The sequence below is a fragment of the Nannobrachium achirus genome, assembly GCF_963921795.1.
Source record: "Nannobrachium achirus genome assembly, chromosome: 5".
NCBI lineage: Eukaryota > Metazoa > Chordata > Actinopteri > Myctophiformes > Myctophidae > Nannobrachium > Nannobrachium achirus.
This window is the reverse complement of record NC_137814.1, coordinates 37,035,429-37,057,841: the sequence shown is the minus strand read 5'-3', so window position 1 is coordinate 37,057,841 and position 22,413 is coordinate 37,035,429. Positions and strand designations below refer to the sequence as shown.

At 40.9% G+C, this 22,413-nt stretch overlaps 2 protein-coding genes across 2 annotated transcripts; one reads left to right on the top strand and one right to left on the bottom strand.

Annotated features, from left to right (window-relative positions):
* Positions 1 to 1,926: 1,926 nt before the first annotated feature.
* Positions 1,927 to 3,745, bottom strand: h2bk1 (H2B.K variant histone 1; the record flags this gene model as incomplete). Its single annotated transcript, XM_080726995.1, has 2 exons — positions 1,927 to 2,163; positions 3,632 to 3,745. 2 exons carry the CDS (start codon positions 3,743 to 3,745, stop codon positions 1,927 to 1,929), a joined length of 351 nt encoding a protein of 116 aa, XP_080583121.1.
* A 10,678-nt stretch (positions 3,746 to 14,423) lies between these two features.
* On the top strand, positions 14,424 to 15,959 carry LOC308285371 (5-beta-cholestane-3-alpha,7-alpha-diol 12-alpha-hydroxylase-like; the record flags this gene model as incomplete). Its single annotated transcript, XM_080726100.1, has 1 exon — positions 14,424 to 15,959. The coding sequence occupies one exon, from the start codon at positions 14,424 to 14,426 to the stop codon at positions 15,957 to 15,959; it is 1,536 nt and encodes a 511-aa protein (XP_080582226.1).
* Between the last annotated feature and the right edge of the window lie 6,454 nt (positions 15,960 to 22,413).

Genomic DNA, 22,413 nt, shown 5'->3' with positions numbered 1-22,413 from the left:
TAAAATATCACTTCATGTATGGACCTAGGCTGGTCTGTTACGCAGAGACCGCGTTAATTTTTTTTTTAATATAAATCATTCACAATTTAGTTTTTTTTCCCTTATGCAACAAGGCATTTTCCAGCATATTTACATGATAACCGTATGGAAACAAGCCAGCAGGATTTTTTATTTTAAACACATAACGACCAAAGCACGGCCCACTGTGTATAAATGAAACTAGAGCATTCAGCTCTTTGACGCTTTCATTTTCCAGTTTCTTTTACATTAAAAACACAATTTCCCATAATTCAATAGCAGCCTGTAGGCTACGTCACGGGAGGCGTGATGTTACGTAGACTGACTAGACTTGTGTGGCAGTGTGGCATGGTTTCATCCACGTGCCTCAATGTAAGGTTTACTGTAGTGAATACTGGCAGGCAGCAAATCTATTCAATTTGGAGTTTTTAAGACTACTCTGCAAAATAATGTTCGTACCTGGAGTAATAGTGAATGTATAGGCCTATGTAGCCTATCATATGTTTGCAACTTTGCAGAATGCAGAGTTAACATAATATAATAGCCTATGAGTAAACCAAAAATGAGCCTAGGCCTACTCAAAATATCACCCTGTGCACTACAACTCAAGACTTTTTCCAGGATTGGATTGAACTGGACACCAATTTCATCCAGAGAAATCAGCTTAGTTCGTTTTATTGTATTATTTTTAAATCACTTCCAAATTCACTGTTTGTCCTGTGCTGGTGACAGGAAAACCACAGTTGCTGAACACACACAGCAACAGCTGCATTTAACAGCAATAAAAAGGACATCTAAATGCATCCATCATCCAATGAATCTGTGGGACTTTGTTAAAGGGATATTTCACTTTCAAAAAAACTTTTGGTAATTTTATCATCTAATCAGGCTTTTATGAATGCCCTGAACAGCTTTAATTAGCTTGATTGAATATTTAAATATTTGATGTAAATGTTACCACTTACCAGGCCCTCTAGGCCCAGGGCCTCTCCCCACACACACCCATTGTAACTTCAAACTTCATTTTAACCATGATAGATTAATTAAAAACACCCATTATTTTTTCTGGTGACTCATACTACCCTCCTAATATGTGAGCAGGCCCTGTTTTTTCGATAACTTTTTTCATTTATTTTTAATAATTATTTTTTTGTATTTCATTTTATCAATTTTCCCAAATAATTATTAAAAATAAATGAAAAAAGTTATCGAAAAAACACGGCCTGCTCACGTATTAGGAGGGTAGTATGAGAAAAATAATGGGTGTTTTTTATGAATCTATCATGGTTAAAATGGAGTTTGAAGTTACAATGGGTGTGTATGTGGAGAGAGGCCCTTCCACTGCTCCCTGTTGAAAGTGGAATATCCCTGTAAGGATCTCATCTCTTGAAAGATTAGCTCTCCCTCCATATTCACTGCCTGGTCTATCCTGCCTGGTTCCCCTTCCCCAAAATCAATGTAGGCCTACATTTATCTAATGAACCTGTGCTATGACTGGGGCATGGATGTGCTTGGACATTACCAGGTTATTGCAATCATGCTTGGAGAAATCGTGCATTTACCTTTAAAACTTCACATATGTGCCATAATATGGCACATTATATGAACGCTATGACCACTATATGCATGTATTTCTTTTTAAAGCGGTTAGAATATGACATCCTGGCAGTCTCGACCTTATTCTGGCCTTCAGAATTGCTCTTCTGAAGGCCAGAAGACAACCTGATGCCTTGTGTATCGCCATTATCGCTACAAACACAAAAAACAGACTGGATCACATTTTGCATTTATTTAAAAACTAAAATAAAGAGGGGAAAATAAAAATTAAGGTTTTGTTCAGCAAGTTGCAGTCTTGCAGATCTGTATACATATGCCCCATATTTAAACCCTTTTAGCATAGGGTTCATTTCATTTGGAGCTGGTGTATTTGGTGACAGCTTTGGTTCCCTCCGATACAGCATGCTTGGCCAGTTCCCCGGGTAGGAGCAGTCTCACAGCCGTTTGGATCTCTCGGCTCGTGATGGTTGAGCGCTTGCTGTACTGGGCCAGTCTGGACGCTTCAGTAGCAATTCTCTCGAAAAGGTCATTGACAAAGGAGTTCATAATGCTCATGGCTTTGCTGGAGATGCCAGTGTCTGGATGGACCTTTAAAGCAAAGGAGATGCTGTTTAATTATAAAGCAGTGGTGACCAAATTAAGTACACACAACCCCATTATACTTGAGTCAGACATCTCAAATAGGCAACGCCACTATAGTGAAAATTGCTCTGTCAAAAACACACTTTACAGGTGTAAAGTATGTTTTTTTATAGAGCAATTTTCACTTTTAGTGAGTATCTTTTTCACTTTTAATGAGTATCTTTTTCACTTTTAGTGAGTATCTTTTTCACTTTTAGTGAGTATCTTGAAATTAAGTACTCCAATACTGTAAAGTTTACAGTACTGGAGTACTGTACATAGTAGAGTACATAGTTAGGCCTAAATCAGAAATTAGCCTACAAAAACAAATATGTTGGTACATACTGTACATACTGTAAGCCCCTCCCATACACTAAAATGTGTTCCCGGCCTGAATGGGAATTCCAAACTGTAAAGATAATTAAAATAGGCCTACATTCTTTGTCCCTCAACTCAGAGGTATACAAGAACCATGGTTAACCTCCAGTTTTCTTTTAATATCAATGCACTGCATGCTGTATCATTTTAACAATGCATCTACAGGACCTCATAACTGTGTAGTGAGAGTTAACTTAAGTAGCCTACTTGAGAACTTGCTTATAAAAATACTAGAACAGTCCTAGAAAAGGCCTCTAAACTTATGTTTATTGCTGCTACTACTAGTTTTTAATACACAGAACCACAATGTAAACAAGTGAATTGCTTTTCAAAAAAAAAAAAAAAAAAAAAAATCCCACATCATGGCAATCAACCTAATCCCACTCATTGTAGTGCCCGAATAAAGATGATTAACCAGGACAGGACCCCTAGGCCTAGGGGGTCATCATAATTAATACAGGGGGACACCAAATGTTTTATTTTTATATTTTTTTACATGAACCACTTGAACCCTAGAATTCCTTTTGAGGGGAACATTGGCCAAAAATAGCAGATCTACAATGTCTCATGCCTGGCAGAATGAGGTTTGGTGTAAGGGGAACAAAACAGATCAAGTAGGCTAAGTTTTCTAAGTAGGCCTATTGAGGGTTTAAGTCTGAAATTTCTGAAAATTCACATCAACATGAATCCAACAATGATGTGCTGTCAGACAAGTCTATTGAAGCTATCTGTGAAATGGTTTAATCTGCAACAATGTGTAGTGGGGGTCTCTAGGCCTACTTTCTCAGCTAAGGGGTCCATGGCTTGAAAAACGTTGGAGACCCCTGAATGCTTGTCAAAAATCTTGACATGTGACAATTCCAACCTGAACAGTGTACTCAAAATTCAACAACGGACTTCAGTAGGCCTATAGTAAATAGTAGGCCTATACTAAAGTAGGCTGCTACAGATATCCAACAGTTATCAGCTACAATTAAACCAAGTGTAGCCTACAATGGCTACTTTGTATACAAACATGGGGTCCAATTTCCAAACAAGGCTTGACACTTCCACTCACCTGTTTCAAGACTTTGTAGATGTACATTGCATACGTCTCTCTTCTTTTAACCCTTCTTTTCGTCTTTTTCTCAGTAGACCCCTTTCCCCTCTTTTTGGCTATATCGTTTGTCATTTTCCAAAATGGCAAAATTTAGCAGTTTTATGTTTGTTTATAGTCACAAAATGACGTATACTTTAGGAATGATAATCCCAAAGTTACAGAGCAGGGAGACTGCTTTTATATGAGCGAGTGGTAGTTCAATTAGGCTTAATTAGTAAAATTCATTTCACGTGCGTCGGGCGGCTATCAAAGTCACCACAACCACACATGCCAGTTACATGGTGAAATATAAGAATGTGAGACAGCCCTCCATAGACTTTAGACAACTAGAGGCAAGTGTGTACAGTTTAACAGGCTAATAAAATAGGTCAAGTTTTTTTATTATTATTTTTTATGTCGTCTACTGCTTCAGTCCACTGGATGTCGCTCTTCGACTACTTTGCCACAAGTCTGTTGTGGGTGACTGTGGTAATGCAATTGAATAGAGTGAGTTTAGTCACTGCATCTAACAGTTGGCATGTAGGCAACTGTAGACTACTGTATATAATGTGCCTTTCAGTTGCAGTCATCATCATAAAAAAGGTAATTCAAAAAATACCCCTTCTCTTTGCTACAATCTCCTATTTTGGAGTGCCAAACTCTTTATGTATTTGGACTGCAGTCTGTCAGTAGAGTCAGAGTGTATGGAGCCTTGTAATGAAATGTAGGCTTACACTTCATATAAATAATAATAATGCTCTATGAGTTATAATTATGGTAATGGTGTCATTACTCATTAGACATACCTGATTTAAGAAAAAAGGCCTTCTAAAGGAGGTTAGAAGGCATTTAGGTGTAAAAGTGCCAAGTAGTGGGGAACCAGGCCATTTTACATATTTAAAGGGTGCTGAATCAGAAAAAAACTAACTTGTAGTCCTGAAAGTCTCCTCATTCATTAAAAGGACAATATCAGTCACCAGAAGCAGGGTGTGTTTTAATAAGTCTAATGCAGTTAACATGAAGTTGGAAATGTAATGCCCTTACCGAATATAGTATAGGAGGGGGCAGTGTCTGATCAAACCTAATATCTAAATATTGAATAAAACTACTTCAGAGTCAGAGTAGACATGAAAATGTCCTCAGAAGTGTTTTAAAGTGAGATATCCCTTTAAATGTACCACTGCTCAAATAAATGAAGGGAACAAAATGTTCCCTTAATTCTTTGAGATTTCTTTGAGCAGTACTACAGTATACTATACTAAAATAAATTCAAATAAATTAAGGGAACATTTTGTTCCCTTCATTTCTTTGAGCAGTATGAGTGAGTCGAGCAGGAAGGTGCTATATATAGCTCAGTAACTAACTGGTGCCATAGTAGGCCTACTTTGCGTGGTACTACTTTGGTTGAGCCCAAAATTTAAATGCAAGGCTTAGATAGCCAGCCTGCCAGCCTGGTTGTTCATATCGTCATCAAGTCATGGTTTCCTGTTTGGAGATGGTCTATCCAGGACTCCATAATTGGACATGGAAGACTCATCATAACCTATCACAATGACAGACTCAGTTATGACTCATCATAACTTGACATGGCTGGACAAGTGCATTCTCAGTCAAGAGAGGAGAGAGGGTCCTCTCCCTTCACGTATTAACATTGCAGAGCTCTGAACTTCAAGACTGTCTGAATTCTTGTTCTTAGAATTAGACTGAAATTAGACTTGATGAGATTGCAATATTCTCATACTGAAGCTAATTCCAGATAACGGGTAAACATATGTGAAGTCCAGATCAGACACCATCTTTCTTAGCATCTTTCTAGCCGGACCTGTGGCCTACTGTACAATATTGAAAATGGGTGGTTTTTATTGCTGTTCAAAAGAGCCGTCCATCAAGGCCGTGTGGGTCCAAGCCAAGGAACCTGGAACCCTCACCTTCACCTTCTTTTGAGAAATAATTATATCAAACATTAACCTAATTTCACAAGGTCACTTCCTCTCCCATCATGTAGGTTATAGCACTGTCAGTGTAGTTTGCCCTTTGAGTCTTATTTCTTCATCATCTATTTGATCACGGAACCTGCTCACTGCCAATATTAGTCAAGGTCAAGGTTTATTATCAAATTTGTTACCTAGCCAGCAGTAGCCTATACAACCTCCATCAACAATCAACACATCAATCAACACACAAACAAAGCTCACAAGAAACAGAATTGCATGGTGTTATTTAAAAGGAAAATAGCAGCAGGGACAAAATAGAAAAGTGCTCCTCATCTCCATCCAGGACAGGTTATCTACCAGGGTTGGGTCAGACATGGGGTGCAGCCATCACATCTGGAAGCTGGGCAAATATAGTTGTCAAGACAGACGGTACAACTTTTTGCGTTTGTGGCACCCTGTACGGGCTGAAGTGAAAATAGAGCGCCCGCAACATGTGATTCAGACCGCTATGGCCCGTAGGGTCATTCATATGGGACGGTCTGACTTCAAACTCAGCACGCACATCAGCGACTGGAGGGACTGCAGTGCTTTTCATTGAGTCATTCAGATTGGCGGTTGTCCTACCGATATACCCATATACAGTATAGGCATATGAAGATCCAGTTGTCCACAACTGCTGATCCAAACGATGCCCATATATGGGCATATGACAATAGGGATCTCCATCCTATATTAAGATTGACTAATAGGAGGGCCGGTGGGCGGGCCGTAACTCTGACTCAGCCATAACTATATAAGGAGTTCCCAATTTCCAGAGTATGTTGTCTAAACTCAATGTGTTATCCCCAGGAATGACTCAGACATGGTCGGATCAACAGTGCAACAGATCTCCATATATGGGCACAAAAGGGACACAGACAGACGGGTACAACGGGTAGCCTGACAACGGGTACTAGGGGTAATGCATAACCGGGTGTTGCAAGCATTCCCAATTTGCATCGGGCACTGGTCTTGTGCCCGATGAATTGGGAATCTAGTAGATAATAAACATCACAACCTCTGTTGCCTGAATAAGTGGGCAGGGAACATCTATACTATAATTTTGCGAATGTCTGTCTGAGTGAGTGTCTGTCTGTCTGTCTGAGTGTCTGTCTGTCTGAGTGTCTGTCACAGCGTTTCTCCTCAGTGGCTGGAGCAATTGATCTGAAATCGCATCACCATTAGCATATGAATACACCTGACATAACTGTGAAGCCCGTTTGTCACTTTCACAAATCATATGCTGTATATTAGCATTTTTATGGTGTAACTACTATCTATTCTGCATCTAGCATGAGGCATATCTATTCTGCATCTAGCATGGGGCAAGCAACATGTTTAACCAGCTCTGTGTGTGTGTGCGCGTGTGTGTGCGTGTGTGTGTGTGTGTGTGTGTGTGTGTGGGTGGGGCGGGGGGGGGGGGGGGGGGGTGTTGGCTGGCCCTCTTTCAGATGTTGTCATGTAGATCGGTACACAGTATCTCTGTAGCCTTTAAACGAAACGGGTATTTCTTACATTGATGCTCCTACATGCAAGCACCAGAAAGTTACTTTCCATCCCTCATATACTGTGTGCACAGTGCACACCCCATAACCCACACACTGCACATCATTTCGGAGCTCATATCTTTGAACGGGTAAGGACTAGTAGAACCTAAACTGACCTCACTGTGTTTACACAGTTCCCTCAGAATCAGAGCCAGCCTTTTGCATACCATGGCAACAAAGGAATGTGGACTTGCGGAACATACAGTAACTACTCAAAACCTTTTGTGTACCATGTTGTTGACGCCGAAGGAATGTAGCCCTGCTGCCATGTCAACTCAATAAAAATGCTGGTATTGAAAACAAGGCAGGGGTGCCAACAGAAGCAGCCTGGAGCAGCCTGTGGTGCTCTGAAGGTGACATTAGCCGAGCGAGTGCCCAAATCGAGTGGTGTCCGAGTTGTAAACCGATACGGCAGTAATCTGCTATAATTTGGAAATTGCACCTAGTTTGTTTCCAAAAGGAGTCTGCATGGTCCACATAGCATTGTCGTCAACATGGTACCCTCAGCATTAGCATGTGGATGCAGAGGTTAATTATTATTACATCAAATTATTTTGAGGGGCCCCAGATGATTATCTTAATGAGCAACATTGTTTTCTCACTCAACAGTAAACAAATAAACAGACAGTATACTAGGCCTACAAGTGTTCAGGGTATCTGCACATTTCTAAAGTACAATTTAATGACTTTTTCATTTTATTTTTAATCGATTACTCACCCCATCCATGAATTCAAGTCTCTATGCATAGAGACTTGAATTAAGAAAAAGTCTAAGAAAAAAAGTCATTTTGGGGGTGAACTATCCCTCTAAGACCTTTTTAATACCAAATTGGCCAAAATGTCAAAGAAAGAGGAAAACATTGTGAAAATAGCCGATCTGCATGCAGGCGTGGTGATAAGTATTACAATATTTATATGTGGTACCGAGTCAAACTAAATATAACTAAATGCAATACAATTCCAAGTGCTTTGCCCTTTGAGTCTAATTTCCTCATCATCTATTTGATCACTGAACCTGCTCACTGCCAGTATGTGAAGGTCAAGGTTAATTAACCAATTTGTTGCACAGCCAGCAGTAAATACAACCACCATCAACAATCAACACCAATTTACACACAAGAAACATAGAATTACATAGTGTTATTTAAAATAAATTTTAATGCTTTGAATGCATAGGTCTTGGGGTGGAGGGGAACTGTCTGTGCTTGTTCACATATTGATCACATTACTCCACAGAGAATGTGTAGTGATGTTAGTTTGGGACACATAATTGATAGGATATTTTTTTATGGTTAATATCATCTTATCAATTCATATTGATTACTAACTGACCATCTGACCTCAAGGCCCAACTCGTGAATGCCATGTACAGTACCCACAAGGCAGGTCACTGTCTGGTAGAAACGAGACCTTATCTATGCCATGGAGCCTGTACTTAAAACAATGAGAAATGTTTTGGTTTATAAGGCTCAGCTTGGGACATCTTGTGTCATGCAGACACCAGTGAAGGTAATCAGGAACCTATGGACTCTTTGCCACAGTATATGGATGTTATCCAGGACTGACCAAATGACCACACTTATACTCATGTCAAAACATAATTTGTCAGAGAGAGCACAAACCTTTGAATCATTATGTCTGTTCTGTTCAGAAACGAGGTGTTGTTATTTACAAATAATTTATTTATCAATAATCATAAGCATATTTGTTCCCTCACCATCAGAGCCAGCCTTATGCATACCAAGGCTAGGCACCAAAGGAACATCAACAACTTTGAGTGTACCATGTTGTTGATGCCGAAGGAATGTAGCCCTGCTGAAAAGCCCTGCATATAATAGGCTTACCTCCGCAAGGCCGGTTTGCCTAACCAGGGGTTTGTCAGTCTTGGGGTGGGGGCAGTGCACCCTGTATGGGCAGAAGTGTAAGGGTTTTTTGGAGGTGTGCCCTGCAGTACGTGATTCCATAGAGATTGGATGCATGGAGTATCAAAAGCCTGTTTAATGGTTATTGTCACATGATGTATGAGACTTATTGTATGAGACCTAATTTGGTGTGAGGGAAATGATAATTTATATGATCCATGTATGAGGCTCATATGACTATGAAGTTATATTCTGTTTTGATTTACAGGTCATTGTGTAAGGGGGTGGAAGACAGCGTTATTTCTTTTTTTGTTAAAATGTATTTCTTTGGAAACTCCTGTGTTTTATTGTTATTTTGCTTTAATTGAATACTATTTTATTGTTTCCCCTATTATACATTTTGTGGTTGTTCTGTGTCTAACGCTATTTCTCCCTGAATGAACTTGAATGAACTCCTCTTCCGGAACTGTGTGTGTGAAAGAACTGGATAGGATAACGAGCGGCTGCTACGCGGCCAATGGGAAAAGAGTGATGTCATGCCCGGCCAATGAGAGACTGGTGTCGAGCAGTGGGCGGCCTTTATAAGTGGGACTCTGTCACTCTGCTGGGAGACGTGAAAGGAGGAGGACGTGTGTGTGAGGCAGGTGAACAGGCAGAGGTGACCAGTGTTATGAGGGACTGAGGACAGACACAGGAGGGCATGAGCAGTGAGCCCTACCTAGAACTATTGATGATGAACTTGAGTGAGCTCCACAGTGCAACGCAGTGAGTCAGACAACACGGTGGCCCAGCAGAACCGGTGAAGTTCCCGCGGACCATCTATCCTGACCAGGCGAGCCGAGACGAGCCGCTCCATCCGAGCTGACTAGAGGGGTCGCAGTGGTGACAGTGGTGTCGTGCGCAATACCCGCACAGGCAGCCATTGGCTGCCTCCGTGTGAGTAGAGAATCTGTGCACCATTTGTCTCTTCAAGCCACTGACCTGAGTTATGCCAATAAGTTAAAGTATACAAGGATACTGGCCTATTTTCCTTGTTCGCAGATACGAAGGCCTGAGACGTAGATGTTACTGAAGAGTTGCTGTGTCCCTCTACACGTCTTCTACTCACCCTGCTTATTATCATAATTATTATTATTATTATACCTGCCTGCGCCTATTAGTATTATATATATAACACACGTCCTATTTGAGCTAATGATTTGCAATATTCATATTATTATATATACGCCTTAAATTGCTAAGTGGCGAATATTGCACCCGCACTTTAATTGTGCGGTGGGAATTGATAAAGGGAGGAAATTACCCGGGTTGTGATCTTATTGTTGGTTGTTTTTAGGTTTTTTAGTTAGAAGCGCTATTTAGGAGTGTTAGGGTTTTATTTGTGTTTTGAATGGTTTTATGGCGTATAGAAGCCCCTGTATTTTAGATAATAAAGAACTTGTTATACCTTTGGAAATACTGTGTCCGGCTCCTTCTCTCCTGGGTTTATATTGCTCTGAACACCTGAAAAACGTACCTGTGTGTCTTAAAAGGGTTATTATTATATATCTCCTTTTCCTCTTTTATAGAGGTGGCGTTGTCGGAAGTCTTATAATTATATATGGAAATGCTAATGATAATACTGAAATAATACACTTGAATCAAAAGGTGTGTACTATAATTATTTATTTGCAAATCCAAGAAAGTAAGGTGTTGACAAAGAGTACCAGTTTATTCTGGCTGTTAATGTGAGTCTGGCCACTCTTACAATTGCAACTGTGGGTACCATGACTACGAGAATTTGTTTGGGTTATAAGGCCTAGTGTTTCTGCCTTATCAACTATGGCCCCAAAACAACAGTCTAACTGCCTTTGTGGAAATATACTAGGAGGTGTTTTTGATGGATGTGGCAACCTCGTCATATTAGCAGGAACCTATTAACTTGTCCCACGCTTAACTGTCACATATGGTATTCTTTTATATGAATGTCTGACCTGACCGCCATCTTAATAGAGGAACAAGGAACTTTAGAGGAGGACCCATGCCTGTATACTGTATGTCTGCCTGTGTCAGATTTTTCCTCTCAATACAACAATTTATGAATATAGTCCTGGGCTGTCTCTGACTCTTATTTTGGTGTGAAATAATTCTTCTGGTTATGGATTTATGATCCATATTTTGTGATCCGTACCACTGTGTGATTGCGGACTCAGGGCCCTATTTCCGTCCATGCCTCACCCCTTATCCTTTTGAAAAACATTTTTAAATAGTTCAAATAGCTGATCTGCAAGCTCACAACGTGTCGATGTAGATCGTCTATTTGAAGTATTTTAAAATGTTTTTCAAAATAGTAAAAAAATGCAAAGAAGTTAGAAAATAGGCAAAAATATAGTTCTGTGTATGGCACATTAGGAGTCCACTAGGACAGTGGTTCTCAAACGTATTATTTTCTAGGAGCCCCATAACTTTTGGTTTCATTTGTACATCTCAGAATTACAGACCTGTTAGTCATTACAAGTCAGCTTGGCGATGACCCCTGCGCCAAAAGAATGCAGCCCTGCCAAGTCAACTAAAAGAAAATAGAAAAATGCTGGTATTGGCAGGGGTGCAAACAGAAGCGACCTGGAGCCCCCTGTGGCACACCCAAGTGTGACATTAGCCAAGCGAGTGCATCAAGTATTATATCAATACGGCAGGAATCCGTTATAATCTATCTATTTGGAAAGTACACATGGTTTGTTTGCAAAAGATATGGTCCACATATTTTGTTTCCCAAACAGCTTCTCTATCAATTCTTCTATGGCCGTGCGACTCCAGCTCCTGTGTGGATGGTGGCCGTCTACTCTGAAAACATGTGTGTGCTGTGACCTCAATAGAACAATACTCTATATGTGCACACAAGAAGACAGAACACTGCACAAAAGCTTATGTTTCCTATTTTGCGGACATGAAAAACATATTGGGTGTGGTCTGGTTTTACATATGAACCCTCTCTCTTTGCTTCTGCCCGCCTTCTGGGTCACCCGATCTAAAATACTACTGTTGTTGCTAGGCGGCACTGTAGGCTGCATGACATCCTATACCTATGCCGCTAGAAAAATATCTTTCCTACTAGAACTAGATGGCATAGGATGGTTAAGGAGTGTTTTACTCTTGAATACTTGACCTGTATGTACCGGTATGTTTCAGTCTTCAAATGGACAGTTCATGAAGATGGGCTCCATACCTTTAGTTTTCTAATAATTATACCTCCCATTTCCTGCTCTTTTTTCTGTCAAGGGCCAGCATATCTTTTCCTCGTCATTTATCTTTGTTATGTATACAGTAATGTATACCCCGACCCTACTTTGAAACCACTATTACTCTGCAAAACCCCATTAGGCCCTTGTGATCGTTAAGGGGACAATAATTGTCATTAGTTAGATCTTGTGACTAACTATTATAATTATACAACACCTGGGCAAATCAATGGCATTTAGGGATACATTTTTTATAACATTCTAATGGGGAGGAAGGCATTGTAGCCTATAGACCAGAAACAACATACCGGTATACAGTAGCCTATATATTTTCTTTTGTAACAGTAGCCTATATATTTTCTTTTGTAAAAGTCTGATGGTAGATTATTGTAAACTAGCCCTTACCCGTTCAAAGATATGAGCTCCAAAATGATGTGCAGTGTGTGGGTTATGGGATGTGCACTGTGCATACAGTATATGAGGGATGGAAAGTAACTTTAACTGGTGCTTGCATGATAATATGTAGGAGCATCAATGTAAGAAATACCCGTTTCGTTTAATGGCTAACCCCCCCCCCCCCCCCATCCCACCCGCCTGCGCACACACCCGCCTTCCTGCACACACGCACACACACACACACACACACACACACACACACACACACACACACACACAGAGAGAGCTGGTTAAACATGTTGCCTCATGCTAGATGCAGAATAGATGCGCCTCATGCTAGATGCAGAATAGATAGTAGATACACCATAAAAATGCTAATATACAGCATACGATTTGTGAAAGTGACAAACGGCCTTCACAGTTATGTCAGGTGTGTTCATATGCTAATGGTGATGCGATTTCAGATCAATTGCTCCAGCCACTGAGGAGAAACGCTGTGACAGACAGACACTCACTCAGACATTCGCAAAATTATAGTATAGATGTATGACTGTCTGTAGTCGTATCTTCTCTTACAGTATCTTATCTCATATTGATCTGTTTCCCACTGCCTGTAATTCATAATATTATGACTGCTTACTGTACAGGTATGTGGGGGTAATGTTCCTTTATCATAAACCCACAGCACAGAACAAATGATTAACCACATAATCATGTGTCTTCAAATGTACCCGTCAACCCCATTATACTAGAGCTTTCCTGGCCATGTTGAGACTCTATTCAACATAATCATAGATTCAAAAGAATTGGAAATGGGAGGGCCGGGGGGTGGACCTCTAATTATAAGAAACTCCCTCTTGCTCTATATTCATTATTAAAATAAAGAAAAATGGGAGAGCTGCAAGTAAGAAAAACTATCAAACAAATATGAACTGGTGCTCAATGCAATAAAGTGCATCAGCCACGACAAATGCTTTTTACTGTAATAGATCTTGCATCAGAGAGCCCTGGATTACAGTAGGACTACCATTAGGCAAATAATTATTGCTTTTATCACCATCAGGTGTAATTAAATTCACATAAAATCTATGTGGCACACAGGTAGACAGTGTGCAGGCCATATGGTTTATGACTGCTCCAGTGTTATTTCAGCCAGAGCCATGTATTTTCCCAATGGTTATAGTATGAAATTCTTAATTGTACAGCGTAGGTGCGGATAATTTGAAGTTCACAAAGTACAAAGAACTTCGAGAATCACCCTGACACTTGCATAATTGCATTTGCAGTATAAAACAATCAGCTGGGCAATATGCTTTTTTGGCATACTCATCATGATTTAATTTCTTCCTTTTTTGTTTTTCCTTCAAACTCTCAACTATTAGTTATTTAATGGCCCTCAACACTCGTACAGATTCAGTTACACTGGCTCTTCTCAGCGCTGTTTGAGTGTGCACAAACTAGGTTTAGTGCCATTTAGCAGACTCATCCAGAGTGAATTAGAAGTGCAAGGTCAGAGTAAAAGTGCAAGATCAGAACATGTTATCATTCTTTTTGGCAAAGGTTATTGCGACATCATAAAATTGGTAGTATACCGGTAGCTCCACCCAGCTTCAACCACAAGTAAGTAAGTAATTACTAGTCAGCACTTAAAACACGTACAGGCCTTCTCATTACTGGAAGTCACAAGGGGGAGGAGCACAGTTTGTTTGTTTTCCCAGGAATTTTGAGCCTGACCTCAGAGGCTCAGACAGTGTTGTGCCTGCAAGAGGAGAGTCATGGGTGTCCTGCTGCCGATCCTGTTTGCTTTGCTGGCCTGTCTACTGGGAGGGCTGTATTATCTAGGGGCATTCCGCCAGCGCCGCCCCAGAGAGCCACCTTTGGATAGGGGACCTATCCCCTGGTTGGGCCATGTCCTAGAGTTTCGCAGGGACACAAGAAAGTTCCTGGAGAGGATGAAGCGAGAGTATGGGGACATTTTCACGGTACAGCTGGGAGGGTTTTACTTCACGTTTATCATGGATCCAATGTCCTTTGGGCCGTTTATTAAGGAGGCCCGCACAAAACTAGACTTTAGAAAGTTTGCAGTACATCTGGTAGCCAGAGTGTTTGGATATGAATCATGTGAGTCTGAGCGCAACTTTCTACAGGTGGCTAACAACAAGCACCTAATGGGGGATGGATTGTCGGTAATGACACAAGCCATGATGAGTAATTTGCAGAACCTAATGCTGCACAGTGTGGGTTCAGGAGATGATCAAAAGGACTGGGTAGAGGATGGACTATTTATGTACAGCTATAACATCGTCTTTAGGGCCGGATACCTTGCTTTGTTTGGCAACGAGACACCCCAGGGGTCAGGGGGCTTGGAGAAAGCCAAAGAGATAGACCGACTCCAATCCAATGATCTGTTTTATGAGTTTCGCAAATATGACCAGCTCTTTCCCAAACTGGCCTACGGCGTGCTGCCACCTGGTGAGAAGAGGGAGGCCGAGAGGCTGCTGAAAGTGTTCTGGAGTACTCTGTCGGTGCAGAAGGTCAAAACTAAGGACAACATCAGTGGCTGGGTGTGGGACCAGCAACAGATGAGGGAGGAGCATGGGATGAAGGAGTCTATGCAAGACCGGTACATGTTCGTCCTCCTGTGGGCGTCCCAGGGCAACACAGGTCCCAGTGCCTTTTGGTTGCTCCTGTACCTCATGAAGCACCCCGAGGCCATGAAGGCCGTCAAGGGAGAGGTAGAGGAGGTTCTGCGGGAAACCGGGCAAGAGGTAAAGCGTGGTGGCCCTCTCATCGACCTGACCCGTGACATGCTGATGAGAACTCCAGTCCTGGACAGTGCCGTGGAGGAGACCCTCCGACTGAGTGCTGCACCTGTCCTGACCAGAGCTGTGCTTCAGGACATGACCCTCAAGATGGCGGATGGACGCGAGTACGCCATTCGTGAGGGCGACAGAGTGGCTCTTTTCCCTTACACCGCTGTTCAGACAGACCCAGAGGTCTACCCCAATGCCCTTTCATTCAAATACGACCGCTTTCTAAACCCTGATGGGAGCAGGAAAACAGATTTTTACAAATCAGGGAAGAAGCTAAAGTATTATAACATGCCGTGGGGAGCTGGGATCACCATGTGTCCTGGGCGATTCTTTGCCACCAACGAGCTGAAGCAGTTCATTTTCTTCATGTTGATATACTTTGACTTTGAGCTGAAAAATCCAGATCAGGAGATACCTGATATTGACATCAAACGATGGGGTTTTGGATCCATGCAGCCTACCAGAGACATTCAGTTCAGGTACAGGCTCAGATTCTAATCCTAGAAGTCACAAAAGTGCCATCTCTCATTGTCCACTTTTGCTTGATAACATGAGAGATAGGTTATTGCCATACTGGATTTTCTGAAACTGTTATCTTTTGATGAAAAGCACAACATTGTACTTTTTAATATTAATAGGCTAAACCTCCCTTGTTGTTTTTGTTTAGCTTTATGCTCATGCCAATATTATAATCACAGAATCAGATACAAATAGGCATGCTGCTCTTTGTTTTCACAGTTATTGCTACTTTGCACCCACAAATATAGAATATCATGCTGTTATCATAATAGTTATCATGTTGTTTCATGTATTATGTTTGTGTATGATTGTAAATATAAATAATAAAATATGTAAATCTGCAACAGCACTCATTCAAGTTTTTGTGTCGTCCTACGGACATCATAATAACATATTGAAAGTATGCTATTATATATGCAGTGGAGCAAGGTGAATTCAGGGGATTGGTAGCGTGAAAACCTGTTATTCTTTAACAAGCCACACCATCATATGATAAATGCAGTATAAATTCAAGCTTGAGAATCCAGGTTATAGATCCAACAAACTGGGGTTTCCGTGGACCACTGGTGGTCTGTGAAGCTATTGCATGTGGTCCCTGACCATCAGTAATGTAGGAAAGTTAAGTGACGCTTTTGGTCAAGGATAGGGGGATTACAGACATCATCATTGTCAGTGGTGATTTTAGGAAGCTTATGCTTCAATTCCAAAAGTACTTCAAGCGTAACTACTACAAAAGAGGATGAGCTCCTTGTCATCATGTCCAGGCTCGATCAAGAGGCACATGTATGAAACACAGTACCTTGTGAAGTTCTGGATCAGTCAGGAGGAATTCCCAGAGCTTACAGTAAAATCTTATCTTTTTTAACTGCATATCACTGTGATAGTGGTATTTCCATGCTGGCATACCTGAAGAATATTTACAGGGCGAGGTTCGAGCCTGAAAATGACATGAGACACTCTATCCCAGGGTTCCCCTATTAGTTTTCCCCAAGGGCTGAATAATGTCTAGGGTACCAAGCCGAGGGCCACAACATTGCAAGGGGCGACGGTGGCGGTCCCACTACTCCAGCGACAGTTTTCGTCCTTGTCAGGTGAAAATCTTGTATGTCCAAAACCATTTGTTTTGAATTTATCATTTTAAAAATTATTTAAACTAGTGAAAACAGCCGATCTAAAAGCACACAACGCCTCGCGGTGCGAGGCGTTGTGTGCTTGTAGATCTGCTGTTTTCGGCCTTGTATGATTCGCGAAAGAACGTACAAATTTGGAGATACGAGATTTCCACCCGACAACGACGATATACAAGTGTTGTTGCTGCTCTTATACCACCATTATTACTGGGGTTGGTGTGGGCCAGACAGTAGCCCCCCGCGGGCCGCAAATGGCCCGCGGGCCGCCTATTGGGGAACCCTGCTCTATCCTGTCCACCACTATAGCCAAGAAGAGACAGACATGAATCACCAGTAATCATGCAATGGTCGGACCACCAGTTGTCCAATAGTTGAGAAACTGTGCACCCTTCAATGGTGACACGTCAATGTTTTCGAAGTGTACCATATTTGCAAGAGTGTTAGCCTAGTAATAAATTCATAGATCACATGATTATGTGTTCTTTTTGGCAAATGACACAGTCATGCGATTTAATATGAATATGAGCTGATACAGTTGGAGCCTGGGGCCCTTGAGTGGGCTCCAGGAGTTCCCTTAATAAATTCACTTTAGTTATAGCATCAAAATCTGTTTAACCAAAACAACCAGTCCATCCAATATGAATATACAGGTACATCAATATACAGGTAATCTGCTATTTAAAAAAAAAAAAAAAAAAAAAAAACGTGGAGAAAAAATAAAAAAAACAAACATTTGGAACATTTTGTAAGTGGTCCCTGGCATTATTAAACACTTTCAGCTGGGAGTCCGCAGCCATCACTTTGGGTGTTCTTGACATGATAAAGTGTGAGAAACACTGAGTTATGCACAGATGAGCAAACACTTTCTGAACCTTGACTCAGGCCCTCTGTCTCAGACTTTAACCCCTGGATTACAATATTTGACTTTCTGAAGAGAATGAACTCTAAACACAGTATATTAATATTAAACAGCATGGAAAACTCTTCTGGACTCATTTGTATTTGTTAAAATACATACTGTATATATATATAACTGCTCAGTATCCATTGAAGATTATTCTTTAGAAATAATAATAGGAAAGGTATTTTATCTCCTAGAGCACAAATATGCTTTAGATGTTGCACAGTGAAGGCAAATTAAAATTCAAATAATCAATCAATCAATCAATCACACAAGACAAATGATTATAGTGCTGACCAAATCAATAAGTTGTCTCAACAAGACAGTTTACACGCAGGGAAGGTCCAGATCTCTACCGAGACCCAACATTCCCCCAATCGCTTGGCAAAGGGGGAAAGAAAAAAAAAAACTTTTACGGGAAAAAACCTTGAATTAGCTGGAAAATGAATGGAAAAATCCACACCAACAATCCTGGATGACGCTCTTGCACGCACGCACGCACGCACGCACGCACGCACGCACGCACGCACGCACACACACACACACACACACACACACACACACACACACACACACACACACACACACACACACACACACACATATACGGTCAACAGATGTGGTCAACAGATGTGGTCTGGTGATAATGACAAGCATCTGTCCCTCTTTTATGTAAGAGGTCAACAAAAGCACATCAAGAGGCAGAGCAACAATGAAAATGTGCTTTATATTCTCGAAAACTGCCCTTTGCTGTCTATTGAATTCAATAACTGCAAATGTACTGTACATGATATTCAACATCCAGAAAAAACTAAACAAATACATAAACATAATATGATCAAGTTAAATAGCTTTATATTATGATAGTAATACACTAAGTATTAAGTATTTGCGAGAGTGACTTTGCTCAGTAACAGCTGTCTCCCTGTTTCCCGTCTCTCTTTAGTAAAGACTAAGAGAAAATACATTTTCAGGTCTTAATACCACTTTTATCCAATCAGGAGACAAAATAGGATAAGCAAATGAAATTAGAACTGATGACACAAAGAAGTGACCTGACAAAATCTTTAACTGGAACACTATGCAATTGAAGCTGATAAATGAATACCTCCTGAAATGTTTTTGTTTTAACTAACAAATATCACTTACACTGCTGTACCTTTTAAAATATGTATCAATGTAATGTTCAAAACAGTGTAATTGGGCTGATTCCTATAGCCCTTTTCCAAGGCTGGTGACAGAGCCAAGACAATGAAAACCACCATCACTTTTGAATCTTACTGCAGGCAGTAACACTTATTTTACTCTAGTTTTCCTTTGTGACTAAGGGAAATTCAGAATAAAGGACAAATCTATAGATCTGCACGCACACGCACACGCGCACACACACACACACACACACACACACACACACACACACACACACACACACACACACACACACACACACACACACACACACACACACACACACACACACACACACACACACACACACCCCGACGAAGTATCAGTGTTAGCTTCTGGGTGAATGAATAAGGCTGTGACAGAAGTCATCCTGAATGAAATAAACAACTAGTTGAGCTCTAGTGATGGAGGCAAACAAACCAGAGAACAATGGGCCCATTGGGAGGATGCTGGACTCCTGAGTGTCCTGCCTGTACTTGGTGGAGAGGGGTTTTGAAGAAAAATGACCCATTGTCTCTCTCATCCTGCTTCCGAGACTGAACAGTGAAACCATGCCTCTGGATCCTAGCCCAGGGTATTCTGGGTATTCTATAGCGATCATGGAAAGGTAGGTTCAACCTTTTGCTCTCTATTATCAAAGTGGTGTGATTAATTTGTGCAGGAGTGTTGCCTTACTTGTTCATTTTATATGAAAGAAAGAAAGAAAGAAAGAAAGAAAGAAAGAAAGAAAGAAAGAAAGAAAGAAAGAAAGAATGCAAGCTTTTGCTCTCTTTCAGAGAGCTTTATTAGAAGGAAGTCAATGCTTTAATCTCTGGGTCCCTTAGTTCCCTAATAATGTCCTAGAAATTAGATATATGTAACAATTAATATATTAGGACTCTTCCTTTCAAGGAATGTTATTTTGTTTTTTTTAAGCAAGAAATATAAAATTATGCAAAGTAATTTTCAAATATGTTGAATGATCCAGAAACTGTGAGCTACTATATAACGTTCCTCTTCTACGGGTTTGAACCCGGTTTCCGGTGCTGACATTTTTACCATTGAGCAAATAAAGCCTGCAGCCTGTTTGCTCTGAGGATAAATAGAATCTTGACTTCTAAGTCAATATTTGTGTCAGATCCTGCGTCTATGTAAGACATGATTATTTGACACCATCTATAAATGTCTAAATAGAAGAGCAGGATGACAAAATACAACCACCCCAATTTAGTTGTATTGTATTAACATAATCTACCATACAGATTGGACAAATTCCATTTTATTCATTAAAGAAAGGTTACATAGTGTCGCTTCAAGTTACCCTGCATCCATACAAATAATATTAAATGTAGTGTTGGGCAGTGTTGGCTGGCTAAAAAGCATTCGATTGATTTGTTAGTAATGAAAATACAAAAAGAAGTGTTATCCAGACAGACAAACAGATATCAGGTCAAACCAATAGTGTGCACTCTTCTTGAAGATCTGTGATTTGACTGCCATCTTGTGGTTAAGAAACGGCCAAGGACTATATTTTCAGTAACAAAATGAACAAAATTAACATAATATATTTTCAGACACACACACACACACACACACACACACACACACACACACACACACACACACACACACACACACACACACACACACACACACACACACACACACACGACATCAAGATGAAGTGCACAAAAAAGCCTACAGAATGAGGCACAATAAGCAATAGTGCCTGAATATTTATAGGCTTAGATTCTCATTCCAGGCTTTTCTCCTAATTGTTCATAATGTTCATTATAACACATACACCGGCACTATTGCCCTCTTGCCTGCTTCTTAACATTAATAGAATTATACTGCACTGCAAAAGCATGATTGTAGTGTGAGGTATTGTTGCATAAGACACAGAGAGAGAGAGAGAGAGAGAGAAAGAGAGAGAGAGAGAGAGAGAGAGAGAGAGAGAGAGAGAGAGCGCTGCTGTTATGAGTTAGCCTGCAGCATTGCTGTCAGTGTCTGAAGTGCACTGAGTTGGTGGATCTGCTCTTGCACTGGAGAACGGATATGTCAGCGAGGCGTCTGGAAGGAGTTTCAGTTAGCATGCATCTCTTGTAGTCCAAATGACCCTGACTGTGTCTGCTGCTCCCAGGGGCTTGCCCCAGATCAGCACATGACATGGGCAGTTATGACAAGATCATGTCAAAGAGTTATTAAGACCCCTCAGCTTCCTAAGCAAAAGCTTTGTTGTTTTGTTGTTTAAGGATAATGGTTGGAGCTGTCCTGAAAAGGTCCCACTGTGTGTGAAAATAATGACGGCGACAAAGAGGATTGTGTTTATGTGGCGAGGTTAAAAAATATAAAATGCTAAGTAGCCGACTACGCCGCCTGGAGGATATGGAGCCCAGGACTCCTCTTAAAAAAACATCTATGTCAAGCTAACAGGTACCAGGTTGAGCAGAGTTGAATAACCAAACCAATGGTACAAGTTACAGATTTAATCAATTAAATTCAGAAGAAAATGATAATACAAGTATTAGCAACCACAGTCCTATAGCCAGTCCACAGAGTCCTTTAGGGGAAATCCCAGTCCATGATTCAACTCTATCCTTCTTCCATTAGCAAGTCGAGGGTCATTGGGTCAAGAAATAATTCAGATCAGTTACACTGCCCAGTGCCCACAAATGGCCTACTATCTACACACCATGCATACGTTACTGCACACAAATAATAGGTAATAGGTTAAATACAAACTAGAGATACTGTTCCTACGAAACAGTGTGGGCTCGCTCGTGACTATATTCTACAGCATGCTAACTGTCATGTGAAGCCCAACCAATACTCCAGCTAACACCACTCCCAGATTTTCCACACCTCAATTGCGCCTCATTGGCTAAGGGCCCTGCCTTTGTACTGCTGGGACGGAACTTACACGGCGGAACTCTATAAATAATAAGATAACATTGTGTTCTCGCCTTTCAGGCGAGCCCACAATTATGCATTGATTACAACATAGTGCCAGGTGTGAGCTGGTGTCAACGAGATCAATATACTGGCTTGACTCAATGGGGAATATAAAACCTCAGTGTTCAGGTAAAGTCTGGCTGTGCAGCTTGTCACATAAAACAATAACTATTAAAAGGTTAAAAGCATCCAAATGCATCACAGGTCATCGAAGGCCAAGAGGGGTACTTAGCTCGGAAGAGGAGCAAGTCTTAACTTCACCCCTCTGCTGAGCTGAGCT